This window comes from Pteronotus mesoamericanus, unplaced genomic scaffold (assembly GCF_021234165.1).
Source record: "Pteronotus mesoamericanus isolate MK-2021 breed Mesoamerican mustached bat unplaced genomic scaffold, CSHL_Meso_final contig_130, whole genome shotgun sequence".
NCBI classification, from domain to species: domain Eukaryota; kingdom Metazoa; phylum Chordata; class Mammalia; order Chiroptera; family Mormoopidae; genus Pteronotus; species Pteronotus mesoamericanus.
In genome coordinates, this window is record NW_026555060.1 from 18,098,847 (window position 1) to 18,113,498 (window position 14,652).

At 42.9% G+C, this 14,652-nt stretch overlaps 1 protein-coding gene across 4 annotated transcripts in view; it reads left to right on the forward strand.

The window, feature by feature from the left end:
- The first annotated feature begins 237 nt into the window (after positions 1-237).
- The window catches only part of LOC129086396 (LIM zinc-binding domain-containing Nebulette), a 216,950-nt gene continuing 202,535 nt past the window's right edge, over positions 238-14,652 (forward strand). For all 4 annotated transcript variants that reach the window (XR_008530810.1, XR_008530811.1, XM_054592890.1 and 1 more), the window contains exons 1-2: positions 238-462; positions 1,752-1,846. Coding sequence is in view for 2 of the 4 variants with exons in the window: in XM_054592890.1 (XP_054448865.1) it covers positions 394-462; positions 1,752-1,846 (164 nt within the window). In the remaining 2 variants the exon portion in view is untranslated. The remainder of the gene's footprint in view (positions 463-1,751; positions 1,847-14,652) is intronic.

Consider the following 14,652-nt stretch of genomic DNA (forward strand, 5'->3'; position numbering starts at 1 on the left):
CGGCGGCGGCTGCGGCGAGGCGGGGGAGCTAGTGAGAGCGAGGGGCGGGCACGAGTGTATGTGTGAGTCACCGGTACCTGGAGCGAGAGCGACGCAGAGCAAGCGGCGCGCAGCCCGAGCCGGAGCCGAGCCGGAGCCGAGCCGGAGCCGGAGAGCGCGGCCGCCCCCAGGCGCCAGGCCCCGCCGCGCGCCCACCCGCTCCCGCGCCGTCCTCCGTGTCCCCCGCGCTGCCGGCTCGCCCCTGGCCCGGCGCCTACTCCAGACCCCGGCGACTGCCGCCTGCCGTCCTCCTGCTGGCCCCGAGGCGGTGCGGGGCTCGCCGGGGGATGTCACAGCGGCTCCTCGGAGCCCCCAGCCGTTGCTGCCGCGCCGCCGCCCCCGGGAACCGCGACAATGAACCCCCAGTGCGCCCGCTGCGGAAAAGTCGTGTATCCCACAGAGAAAGTCAACTGCCTGGATAAGGTGAGCGAGGGGCGCCTGGCCGGCCCGGACCTGCCGGCACTGGGCTGCACCTGTTCAGAGAAGTTTTGGCATCTGGGACCGAAAGAGATGAGTGGGTCTGGGTGTTTGTGTGGTCTTGGCCCCAGTGTGGCCACGCGAAGGAAAACGCCCGCGGGAGTGTCAGAGAGCACGCTTGGCGATGGTGTTGTTGGAACCGGGATAGGCTTTTGTCGGGGTGCGGGCGGCATGGGGTGCGGGGCTGCGCCGGCCTCGGGAGAGCTGCTGCGGAGCGCGCACCGCGGAGCGCGGCCCGGGGCGCTGGAGCCTAGTCGGGCGCCCAGGGGCCGATCGGCGAGCCGCGTACCCCCCATTCCCCCGTCACTCCTGTTTCTGACTTCCCCGGGCCCGCCGTCCGGCGGACCCGCCGCCACCCGGACTTCTCCCCCGCCCAGCGCCTCTCCTGCCGGCTGCGAGGTAGAGAGGCAAATGGTAATTAATATGTCAGGGTCGGCCGCTGCCGCAGTGCTAAGACTAATCCCCCTGGAGAGCCCCGGCTCCGCGCGGCGGGCAGGACTCACCGGGGCTAATCCCCCTTTTGGGGAATTCCAGAGGAAGTGGCCTCAGCGGGCGCCCACAGCCCTGCTCCAGGCCCTCTCCGGGCTTGGATGGAGTTGAACAGCCTGGGAGACAGACCCCGGCGCTCTCCCGGGTGCCTGGCAATTGAAACCAGCCGGAGGCGGTCCCTGTGAAATCTACTTGTGGTGTCAAAAATGCCTCCTGAGAGAACGCCCTCATCCTGACAGTCATTCCAGGCAGAGTCCACTTTTCCCGCAATGTAGTGGAAACTGGACGGAGATGCGGGAGGGTCAAGGCTGCCTCCTGCCTCCGAGGGTTGCCTGACTTCCTGTGGACCGTTATTTATCGAGATCCTACAAACACTGTGTTTAGGCACTTGGAACTGGAGTCGTTTTCCTTTTGAAGCCACTTCACAGGCTCCATTCATTTCTCCATTAACCAAGCTCAGAATTCCATTCTGGCTGCTCACATAAGTGCAATATGGACAGAGCCATGGCAGCTCTTCCATCTGAGTACGGACACAGTGGTGGGGATTCATTTAGAACTCAATTTTAATAGCTGGCTGCTTTATTTACTTAAATGAAAGTAGACAAATCCATTGTTAACTGCCATCGTTTTGTTGTAGTATTTTCAAGTACAGGTGGGGACTGTAATGCGCTAAAGAAGTCTCCTTTCTGTACCTATCCTGGAATGAACTGGCATTGTACTAAAATTACAAATAATTTTTTTTCCAGTATTGGCATAAAGGATGTTTCCATTGTGAAGTCTGCAAGATGGCTCTCAACATGAACAACTACAAAGGCTATGAAAAGAAGCCCTATTGTAATGCGTAAGTATTGTCAAAATGGTATGCCGGGTGTGGCACAACATCAGTGAATGAAAGTGAGCGGATCTGCTTGTTCTGAAGAATCGACTCACTGTGTCACCCAGGTGTGGCAGCAGCCAATTACCTACTTATGCCACATACTCTAGGTCCATGTACTCGGTTGAAGGTCATTGCATTTGTCTTTCTAATGTGTAGGATAGTTTGTGTCTTCAACCAGAAGGTTAATTTTTGAGGTTCAAGTGTTGCAGAGTTGGGGACATTTGTTAGAAGCTGCAGAAGGTGCACTCTGCAAATGTGTGGGCTTTGAGGTACATGTCAGGTAGATTTCTATTTTAATCACATGTCAATTTCCATTTTTAATCATATGATGTTGCCATACAGCAACTTTATATCTGAACTTAGCTGGTACAGAAAGGAGTCTCGCTCACTTGGTCTTAGCTGAGACCACTCTATAGATCCTGGAACTAAAACAGGGAACCAAAGAATTGAGACATGGGTATTTCCTGCTGGTGGGGATTAAAGAAGGTAAGCTTTCTTTGCAGGCTTTTCTGTAGGTATACGTTTAGCATACAACAGTAGCAATTAGCTAGCATTTATACAGTGCTTACCATGTGCTAGGCCCTGTTTTAAGCTCTTTATACATACTGACTCATTTAATCTTTACAGACCCTTTGACTATTATTATCCCCATTTGCAGATAGAGATATTGAAGCACGGGAGAGGATAAGCCCTAGAAAGTGGCTCAGATCACTTCTAGAGGCTGCAAATGGTTAAAGATTGGCCAGTGCTTCCACACAGCTATCCTGCTGCCCTCAGGCATGTGTTTCTTCACTCCTGTGAGCATCTACCCATCCAGACTGTTTTCAGCTGTGGGCCCTTAGCTCTGATTGATCAACCTTTGTCCCAGTTCCCCGTGGGGCCTATGGGCCAGGAGGAGGCAGAGGAGCCGCCTAGCCTTTCGGCTGGAATATCGTTGTCAGCGATTCATTCTCCCTAGAGTTTTTGAAGCAGGTTCATTCAGGTCTCCTGGAGAGGGAGGGCCCGTGGTTAATTCATGCTTTGCATGGGAGTATGTTATAACAGACAGTAAATTTTTGTTAAATAAATGTAATGTGCTGATACCTCTCTGGTGAGGAACTTAAAAAAATCTCTTTGTATTTCCTTCCAGTCCTACCTTAGTGCTTACATATAGACCAGAAACTTTGAAAACATCAGAAAATTGGGACATTGAACAGAATTTAGGACTTTCTTGCATAAGTGAAGTCTACAGATATTCCCCAAACTTATTGATATTTTCAACTGTCCTATATCCATGCCTCTGGCTGGGATAATGTGAGCAAAGTGAGATTTCAGTGTCATGGTCTCCTGCTTCTCCTAAAGAGAGGTATAAGTGATTGGTTAAAGATCAAAGGCAGGCAGCAGTAACTAGAAGGGAAAGGGCCCCCAACAACCCATAAACAGGATAATGGTTCTTCGATTAAAGGAAAAGTGAACCATTCTTCCTGTATGTGTTCCAGCTCCTGGCCTGATTTGATCAGGCTTTATGGGCCATGCCAGGGTTCTTTATAGCTCCACAGCCTGGAATTTAACCTGGCGATAACAGTGCCTGAGTGGCCTGGGTAGGCCTGGAGAAATGGGAAGGGAAGAGGAAGGACAGGAGAGAAAGAAAAGGAGAGAACAATAATATAATATAATATAATATAATATAATATAATATAATATAATATAATATAATATATAAATAATATAAATATATTGAATGAGAAAAGAAAAGTAAAAAGAGGTACAACTGACATGGAGCCTTTGATTACATTGGGCCTCTTGAAAATTCTGTGCTTACTGCTTAGTTTCAGTTTGGTCCAATTAAAAAGAATATCAGATTCTTCAGCAAGTCATGGATGGCTGGTTTGCATTCTGACTTAATAGTGAACTAATGTGCAGAACCTTTGAGATTTGGACCGCCAAAAAAAACCCCACCTTTTTTCGTAGATAGGAAACATCCAGCTGTACTGTTTTAGAGATCTGAGTCTTATTTTTAATACTTCAGTTATCTGTAAATCAAACGCTTACTGATTTACTCTCTAAAATTTCTCATATAATTTCAGAACTTTGTTACTTGGTTTTGTTTGAATTTTTGGGTAGTATCTCAGATTTTTTACTTAATATTGAACCTAGTCATCTACTTTAGTGAGCAAAGAGACAGGGAAGACTGGAATTTATTGTTAGTGGCGGAATGAGTAGAGTTGATGGTTTAAATTTGTTTAATTTAGCTTTAACTTCACATCCTTTGTTATCTCCAGAGAACAGAACCTGGCTAAGTTGTAGGCTCTGTCTGCTGTGAAGGTTCCTGGCTACAAGGCCCCTGTTCTCAACCCTTCATCTTTCCAAGGGCACAGGTTGCCATGCAAACTTGCTGGTCTGAGTGGATTACCCTGTGGGGATCCTGATGCCTCTGCTCTAATTCAGGCGGTGTGTGTGTCAGTCAGCTGTTCCCTGTGGCCAGAAGGGCTGCCATAATTTCTCTGGGTCAATGGTGGAAAATTGATTCTCTGAAACATACTGCTCCTGAAAAATGGAACGTTCTATGGCCATGTAAAGCAGTATTTTATCTGCACCTAGTTTGGTTCAGGTATCAACATACGTACAATATACATACATGCTTAAGTGAAAATGGCTATTCTTTTCCCCCCTGCAACTTTATATTGTAAAAATTTTCACGTACACAAAACGGTTGAAAGAATAATACAATGACCATTGGTATACTCTTCTTTGAGATTGAACTCTTATGAACATTTTGCCATATTTGCTTCATATTTTTATCTATTTATATATACACAAGTACCTTTATTATTGTTGACTTATTTGTCAGTTTCATGCAAGGGAGTTTCATACATCAAGATTTTTCATCTGTAAAAATTTCATCATGCAGGCACTAAGAATGACGATATTTTCTTAAAGAACCACAGAGCCATTATGATACCTGAGAAAATTAACAAAAATTTCATAATATCTAACATTCTGTTTATATTAACATTTCTCCAGTTGTTTTAAGAATATCTTTTTATAGTTGTTTTTCTCAAATCAGAATCCAGTCAAGGTTCATACTTTACATGTAGTTGTTATGAAAATGACAACTTTTCTTGGTTATTGGATATTGAGTATTATTTCTCTAATTTCTGCTGTCATTTCTGTTGATTTATATAACCTCTCAGAGTTTTAAGGAAGAGGACTTATGTAGCATTTCTTGTGAAAATAACACAAGATAAATATATATTGTGAAAATAACACAGTATAAGTATATATTGTGAATATATATTTCACTTAATAACCTTTAAAATAAATGTAAAGAATATGCTTAAAAATTTAAAAGCATAAACACTTAGGATTATGTTAAGAAAACATAAAAACTTTTATTTTAATTGATACCTGAGGGCATTTTTAGAATGGAATGAAGTAATAAATATTCTCTTCAGTTTAAATTTGTTGCTTGTTTATATTCTCATGTGTTTAGAGAAGAAACAAGTTTGCCGTTTGATTTTGTGCAAAGAGAGCATGTATAAAATATAATTTGCATAATATTTAAATTTTGATCTTTTGATAGAATGATCAAAGTCTAGTATACACTGGATGTAATATTGGACATAATAGACATTTAGTTCCCAGTGTAGCAAGTGCACCCTATTAAAATATTTAAAACAAACTAGTCTCCTTGAGTACGTGCCATGTTTTCATAAGTCTTTATGTTTCATAAGCAGGCAATGGATTCTTTAGCATACTCAGGATTTTTTTCATCACGGAACTTGCAAAGAAAAGAGGACTTGGCAATATTTTTATTGTTAAGAGGTGCTGAGAAAATAACACTAGATGATTAGACAGAAAACATAGCTCACATTTGTATGTGAATTTATATGCCAAGTTAAACTATAAACGTTTTGCTACCCAACAAGTCACACAATGAATTTAAATCCTAAGGCCATTTGTCAAATAAATTATTTAATTTATCATGTGTAAAAGTCAAAATTACATTTATTATGTGTTTATAAAAAATATATCAGTTCTTAAAATTTTCTGAGAAATACTACCGCGTAGAGAGAACAATGCCAGTGAGAGGACAGTTAATGTACTGTTACCAAAGGTCAAGTTATTCTAGGTCAGGAGTGGGACCAGTTAATGATGCAATTAGCAGAACTTTGCCAATAATTTCCCCAAATCATCACTTTTGCAGAAATCTTTGGGGAGCTGAAAATTTGTCCTGACCTGTCCACTTTAATATACTTGTATCGGTACAAATGTGTCTTTACTTATGGGGCTGAAAGAACACAAATATCTGTGCTAAATATGTGCAGTCCTTCCAAATAAGTTTTCTTCTCCCCAAGTAGTTTGACTTACTTTAATTTTGGAAGACTTTAAAAATAAAACAATGGGAGCTGTGCTTTGTGTTTACTTTTCCTCTGCTTGTGTCAGTGTACTATCATGTGAATATTTACTGACTGTCAATAGCTCGGAAGATGCTGAGCTAGACGCTGTCACTATGAGCCACCCAGAATGGTCAGTGTGGTTCGGCCAGCCTGTCTTGAGGGTGATTATCTAGGCCAACGCTCCACTAGCTCTCACATACCATCTCTCTGTTGGTCATTCCTTGTTAGTACTTTGCTATGGGTTACTAAGGAAATTAAACTTAAACCTGAGAGTTTTTCTATCATGTATTTCCCTTGTCTCTCTTTAGGCCTCCCAAACCTGGTTTTATAACACTCCAAGGACCTGAGTTATCTCAAGGGGACTTAGGAAGTTCTTGCTATTATGTGAGCTTTAATTACTTAAGAACTTCTCACGGAAGGCCCTGTGGTGTAATTGGAGTTTTGAAGCAATACAGAACTAGATTTGAATCCTGCCTCCATCATGTCCTATGAGCAAGTCTCTTGATCACTACGCTTCATTTGTAAAATGGGAATTGTAATGCTTAACCCAAAAGGCTGTGTGAGGCTTAGTGGGATGGTGTGTGTCAAGGTTCCAGGCCAGTTTCTGGCACTCTCAGACCTCAGGAAACAGAAGTACTCTCATTCCTCAGGGGTACTTTAACAAAGGAAAAGAGGGTGGAAGAGAGAAGAGGAAGTATGTGAAAGAAATGATAGTCACACCTATTAAAAGATTTATACCAGTGTTTTTTACACTGTGGGTTGCTACCCATTAGAGGTTTGTTGGCAGAACAGAAAGAGGGAGGGGGAGAGAGAGATTAGAGAGAATATTAGAGAATATTAGAGAGAATATAGAGAATATCTGAATAGTGAAAATAGTATTATTTGGCAACTTTTTTTGAGTTGTATGTGTAAGTGTGTACCGCATCATGATGTAAAAAAATATTTTCACTGAAAGTGTGGTTAAAAAAGCTTGAGAAACACTAGTTAAATTTCATCTTTCCAATGCCCCATTGAAAGTTGCCAGTGCCAAGCAGTGTGCAGGCAGTTTGTGAACACAGACAGCCACTGCTTCACGCTGTCCGTACCATCCACACCCTACCGCACACCCAGTCCAGCTGCAGGACTTGGCTCAGCCATCAGAGCCCTCCTGGTCCTACACAAGAACCGCGTGTTTACCTGTCTATATCCCTTCTTGTTTAAGGCGGCTCTGAGGGTGCCTGTCCTGCTCACCCAGTATCCCCGGAGCCTGGCACTTGGTGTTTCATAGCGATGCACTGCGTCAGTGAGTGTGAAGGTCGTGCTGCCTCTCAGAGTGTGGTTGCTGCCTTGGCCCCCAGTCCCGAATGCTCCCTGGCCTACTTTCTTCTGGGGAGGCAGACGGAGGGTGGGTGCTCTAGAGGAGCTGCCTGCGGAGGAGGGTTACAGAGCCTGAACACCCAGGGGTCGAGTCCCCCACTGATGGCCGAGGCCCACTTCCTCTCATTGCGCTGAGGCTCAATTTCAAAATATGATGTCTTTCTAAAGGATTACTTATTGATACTTATTTATTTTCTCCTGAGTTTAATTGTAACCTGTAAAATAGGATAATAATTTCTAAAAGGAACTTTATGGAAATTAAATGGGAGAAATATTTGTAAATCTTAGCACATCAAATGGCGCCTATTAGGTACCCAATTGTTAGTTCCCTCCCTTATTTATAATAAATTGAAAGTTGTTGTCTCATATTTATGCCTTAAAAAGAGGAGGAAAGTAACAGTTTCTGTGGAAGAATATTGTGGTATGTAGGAGTTTTAGTTAGCCTCAGTGGTAATATGCCTGGCTTGACTTTTAGTTTTATACCACACAGAAAAAAGTAGACCTTTGCTCCTTGACATAGCCCTGATATGAAGGTATAGTGACAGTTTTGTTATTCTTAAAATGGGATGGCTGAAAGTGAAGGAAGGAGACAATATGAACAAAATAAAAAGGTCCCAGGGTATACATGAATGAAACGATTTGATTGTCAGATTATTTACTGAATCATTGATGGTATCTAATAAATTTTAGTATCTTTTGAACTCATAGTAGGAGACCATATTTACAAATCACAGACTGAGGTCTGTCACATTGAAAAATGTGTATGAGAGGTGTCTTCAATGTGTAGTTTCCCTCTCTTTATGATGACATATCTATTATGGAATGATTCAGATTAGAAAAGATTTGGAGATGAAGCACAGCAGATATCTCCTACATCACAGTGAAGTGCAAGGTTAATGCAAGATATAGATGTGTGTGCTTAAAGGGATATTGATTATGTGTCAAGGGCTTGTGTAAGAGCATTTTGGTATGTCTCCTTTAAACGTTTTCAGATGAGAGCTTTACAAAAGATGGTGATTCTTGGAATATCAGGAGTGGGAGAGAAGCAGACATACCCACACCTGACACCCTGTCCTCCAAAGCTACAGACCTCCTCAAAGCTCCGTCTCTAGAGGAAAAGGAAGTGAAAATTATTCTCTTCTCCTACAGTTACAGTTATTAACAAGACCTAAGCTTGTAGCACTGTGATAAGTGGGATCCAGAATAATATTTATGAGCTGAGTACCCAGAACATTTCAAAGACTTAGTGAAAGGACTATTTTTGATTCTAAAGGCCTGCTTATGAATAAAACAGTTCTGCATCATCTCTTGTCAAACCTAGATATGGGGCCCAGGCCTAACTAGCAGACAGGAAGTGATGAGAAGGACCAGGTTTGAAGGGCAAGGATTGCAGCTAGTTCCAGTACTGGAAGTCCAGTGTTAACTTTATCTCTAGTCACCTGTGTGTTTTAGTGAAGTCCTTGAGAGAGTGACTTAGTGTTCAACTCCTGTTTACTTTCCCACACTCTCTGTTGATCCATTCCCGGTGAATCCTAGGAGGAGGTAGAAGAAAACTAGTACAAAGTGTGTGCTTTTGAATAATGTTGGATCAATAAGTAGACTGGTGGTTTGTCATACTTCCGCTTCAGCTCAGCTTTCTAAAAAGCCATTTAGACAAAAATCCTAGATTAGCTCCCCTGATGCTCATTATCCATTCAAGGCAGGTGCAAGTCAGCCACAGAGAGTGTAGAAAAATGGGGTGGCCAGACATCTGGGATGTGGAGTTTGAGGGTTGCTTGCCAGTATTGAATTTGGTCTTTAAATATGGCTTCATTGTCTGTTAATTGATCAAGGATGTGAACTTCACCAAATTCAGGCAGGAACATCAAGAACAGTGCAGCAAATGCACACGTCAATACAGAAGGACATAGAAGAGACTCAAACATATGGGGTCTGTCCGGAAAAAGTCCAGCCATTGTTAATACAAAGGGAATGGTTTACGTGACATTGATAGATCTTGGCAAGCAAAGAGAGTGGACTGGAATGTGCATGTGTGAACAAAGATGACTTCTCAGTACTAGTCAATGGGGGTGCCATTGAGCGAGCATGTGTACTGTGTGGTTGTTGCATTCAAAATGATTGAGCGAGTAGAGCAACGAATCTGCTTCCCGTTTTGCATTAAGCTTGGACATTGCTCCATGGAAACTATTGGGATGATTCTGAAGGACACAGCTATGGGCAACCGGTGGCAGGCAGCTTCATCATGGAAATACGCTCGCTCATGCATCATGTCTCATGCAGAGTTTTTTTTGGGAAAATCAAATCACCCAAGTGACTCAGCCACCATGCAGCCCAGATTTGTTGCTCTGCAACTTCTGGCTTTTCCCAAAACTAAAAACACCTTTGAAAGGGAAGAAATTTCACGCTGTTGATGAGAGTCAGAAAAATACAAATGGGGCAGCTGATGGTGATTGGGAGAACTCTGTGATGTCCCAAGATGCTTAATTTGACAGGGACTGGACATCATTGTCCTATGTACAATGTTTCTTGTATCTTGTATCTTCTTCAATAAATGTCTGTATTTTTCATACCACATGGCTGGACACTTTCTGGACATACCTTGTATACAGTATTTGGCTATTGGTACCATCCTCTCCTGGCTACGTTTCCCATCATCCGTCCTAGCTCCAGAGCCTCATGCATCTTTGTCATCCTCTACATCTCCCTCCCCCTTATCCCTAGCCCCATGCATTGATCTCCTCTATCCTTGCTCTTGTTCACGCTCTCTTATCACATGAGGCCAGCGATCTGACCATGGTCCCCTAACTTGTCTCCCTATTCTTGTCTTTCTCTTTTTGAATGCTCTTCTTGCCACCACAGTTATCTTTTGTATCCATGGCTCTGGTCATATTACCCTTTTGAACAAACATCTCTGATGGTTCCTCATTGCCTATAGAAAAAAAAAATTAGGTTTCTGACAGACCTCTTAGGCCTTTCACAATCTACCTTCCTCTACTCATTTCCATTTATACTTCTTTTCAGCCACACTGGACCATTAGCTTTGATGCCTTCATCAAGTTTCTGAACCTAAGTCTGAGAGTCCTCACCTGTAAAATGGGCATAATAATAGACTCCATGAGATTAAGGACTTATTCACATAAGTTTAGCATAGTTTCAGGCACGTAGTAAGGAGCTGATAAAACTTAGATATAATTTTTGTTACTGCTAAACTTTACACGATGACGCGACTCTTTACTCATGCTGCTCTTATATCTTCCTGCCCTTCACTCTTTTAAAGGTGCCTTCGTCTTAAGGCACACAGCTGTGACAGCCTTTAGTGAAGTTATTCTGAATCTCTCAGTTACTGCGCACTCTCTTTGTGTGCTCATGGTGGTTTTATACCCTGATTACATCACTTATCAAAAAGCCTGCCTTGGGCTGCAGTTATGTTTGTTTATCCCTTTGAGGCAGTTTCCTGCTGAGACTGGACTGTGGAAGTTCTTAGCCTGGGGCTGGAGGTGGGTTGGGGGTGGGGATGTCCAGTCCGCTGCAAGAGCTTTGCTTCTTAAAGGGATTATTTCTGACATGTGTTTAAGGAACTGAGAATGGGGGTTGCCAAGCTGCAATGCAGTTCTAACCCTAACCACCCTGAATTAACATCACCTCTGCAACTTCAGGGTATAATCCCGAACAAGACAGCCCGCACTTCAGATTCCAGCCATACATTTAGGAGTCCCAGGCCAATGACACTTCTGACCAACTGGTTAGAAATTTGGGGGTTCCTAGCACCTCCTCAGATTTGATAATTAGTTAGAACAACTCACAGAACTCAGAGAAGTGCCATATTTGAGATTATTGTTTTATTATAAAGGATAGAAATTAAGATGAGCCAAGAGAGGGGACACATAGGGTGAGAGGTCTGAGAAGGTCCTGGACATGGAGTTTCCCTGCCCTGGAATCAGGGTGTGTCTCTCTCCACGCACTGACGTGTTTACCAGCCAGGAATGTCTATGGAGCTTTGGTGTCCAGAATTTTTTTTTTTCAATCCTCACCTAAGGATATATTCATTGATTTTTAGAGAGAGAGTAGAGAGAAAGAGAGAGAAGTATTTACCAGTTGCCTTCTGTACTCAACCTGACCCGGGATTGAAGTCAAAAATCAAACCCACTGCCTTTTGGTGTATGAAACAATGCTCCAACCAACCAAGCCATCCAGCCGGAGGTTTTATTGGGATTTCATTACATAGGCACGATGACTCATTGGCCATATGAGTGTCTGATCCCCAGCCAGGCCCCTCTCCCCTATTCCCTCCCTGGACAAGATCCATGGATATCGCCCAACTAAAAGCCCCAACCCTCTACTCACATGATTTCTGGAATGCCTAGCCCCATCCTAAGCCATCTTGTCAGCCTAACTCAAGTCTGGACTAAGGACTCATGAATGACAAAGGTATGTCCAATTATTGGGGATATTGCAACTGTTTGGAGTGTGTACCAGGAACCAAGGACAAATGCTGGTCAAATTCATTATTATGCAACAGGTGTTCTTCTCACTGTCCTCATCACATGTGCTGTTTGAACTGTTGACACACGACATTATCCAATTATGACAAGAATTATGATCTAAAATCCGCCATATCTATTTGGTCAACCAATAGAAGTTGGGTCAGACATATAAACAGTTTGCTGCCTGCACACAGGAGGTGGATGTGGGGACTTATTTGCGGAAGAATCCTGGATATAATTCTCTAGATTAGGCTTTTATAAAGAAACATATCTTTCCTATTGGCAAATTACATTCTTTTTTAAAACAATTTTTTGTTTATCTTAGATAGGAAAGAAGTGGGGAGAGGAGAAACAATGACTTGTTGTTCCACCTATGTATGCGTTCATTGGTTGATTTTTGTATGTACCCTGACTAGAGATTGAACCTGCAGCCTTGGTCTATTGGGATGTTGCCGTTAACCAACTGAGCTACCTGGCTAGGGCAGCAGATTACATTTGTGAGGTGAGGAATGGTCCCCATTGCCTTTGTGTCCTCCAGCATATACCGTGTGCTCAATAAATGTCTCATGGATAGAGTACATTGCCACTAGCTTTATGGCGGGGCACAGCAAGCTCCTTTGGCTATCTGAGTGATATAGCTCAGCCTTAGGCGTGCTTAGCTGAGAGAGAACTCAACAAGAGGGAATACACTTTTCTTTTCATGAGGATCTGTGTGGGATCCCAGCTGGAGCTGGCCATCCTTGGACGAATAATGCACATGAACCACTTCCTCTGTTTAGGTGAAACAGTGAAATTTATAGCTAGATTATTGGTCACAGACATGCTCCTGAACACAGGATGACAAGAAAAATGAGGTCCACAAAGGTAGTTTGTAAAAATCACTTTGTTACTGTGGCATTTATCAAAGTCTTAGAAGTAAATCCTATGTTTAAGACATCATGCCATATGGACATTCACTTGCATAGCCATATACTTTTCCCCCTGGAAATAAGTATGTTTCATTTATTTTCTCAGACAAAATCTCAAGAATTAATGAAAAGTCTCTACATTCTCTTATGGAAGAATTTAATTTTCTTGGGTGATTTTCTTCAATGCTAATATCTTTTCCCCCAGATTTCCAGAATTTCAAAACAACTCATCAGCGCCTATGCTCCTCCCTTTCCCTTGTCCTGTTCCTGCCCGCCCCGCTCCATGCCCTGCTCTCCGCCTCCCCTCCAGGTCTTTTCTTTTGCCACCGACATTGTTCTCTAATTTTCTTAAAATTAAGTGGAATTCTATTTTTAAAATTTCTAGATGCTTAAGGCATAAAATAATTAAGGGTTATTCCTGTCAGGAATAGAAATATCGTATTAGAGGCTGCTGAAGAAGAAAAATCCTGTATAGACAGACAGTTTGCCTGTGTGTGTGTGTGTGTGTGTGTGTGTGTGTGTGTGTTTAAATGGTAGTTACATAACATGAGGTTTAATTGCCCAGGCGTCAGGAATGGTTTATTTTTGCGTCTCTGTGTTATGTGTACCTGAGGGGCTGTGCAGGTAGGAAAGCACCTATAAGTTGTACACAGGACAGCTGCCTTCCATTGTGGTGGTTTGACAGATGTTGAGAGAAAAGCATATTGCTTTTCTTTATACAGCGATGGGTATCTATAATAGACACCGAACAAACATGTGTGGACTGATTTGAAAAGAACATTTATTCTGAATGGGATACAGCGTTCTTTTATTGGATAGCAAGCCTCCAAACTCTGGCATCTTTCTCTGGTGTATACTGGTGGGTCTGAAGAGTCTGCTTCTCAGGATTTAAAAATTAATTCCCTAGCAGGAGAAAACAGGTGGTAACATAAAAGCAGTACTGAATGGAGGAAGGATCAAGTAATCCTCAGAAGAGAACAACAGAGGAATGTTTATGATCTCACCCATCTGTACCAACACCTAGACACTAAAAAAAGGTTCACAAGACCCAGAAATATCACCGATATGTGGTGGAGACAGGCTGATAACCAAATTCTGGCAACAGAAGGCCTTGCTGTGTAATCAAAAGAAGATGTTTAATAGGTGGATCTGTGTATAAAAAGAAGGAATCTTGAAGGTGAAAAAATGATGAGAATACTTGGGTGAGGATGAAATGAAGGAGAAAGAGCAACGGCACTGCTGAGGGCAGACGGAGCAGCTCCTGCGGACGGGAAACGTAACGGAAGAGTCTCCCGAGTTCACACGCTGGCAGAGGCAGGCTGCCGTGGTAAAGGGTGGCTTCGACGAGACAGCTGCTGAAAGTCTAGAACAGGGTATCAGTTGATTTTTTGCTTTGCTTTTGTTTATAGTTTTACTGTTTCCAAGCTGCTTTGGGCTTAATATGGAAAATAAGGAAAGATTGGTTAGTGATGTAGTAGTTTTAAGGATTTTGGAACACGTGGTCTGTTATGAAGTTCATTGAAGTGGAAAAACCCCCCCAACAGACTTTAGGAAAGTCTGTAAAGGGTGCATGAGACTTAATTTTGCTTAGCATGATATTCTCAAGGTCCATCCATGTTGTTGCAAATGGCAGTATTTCATCG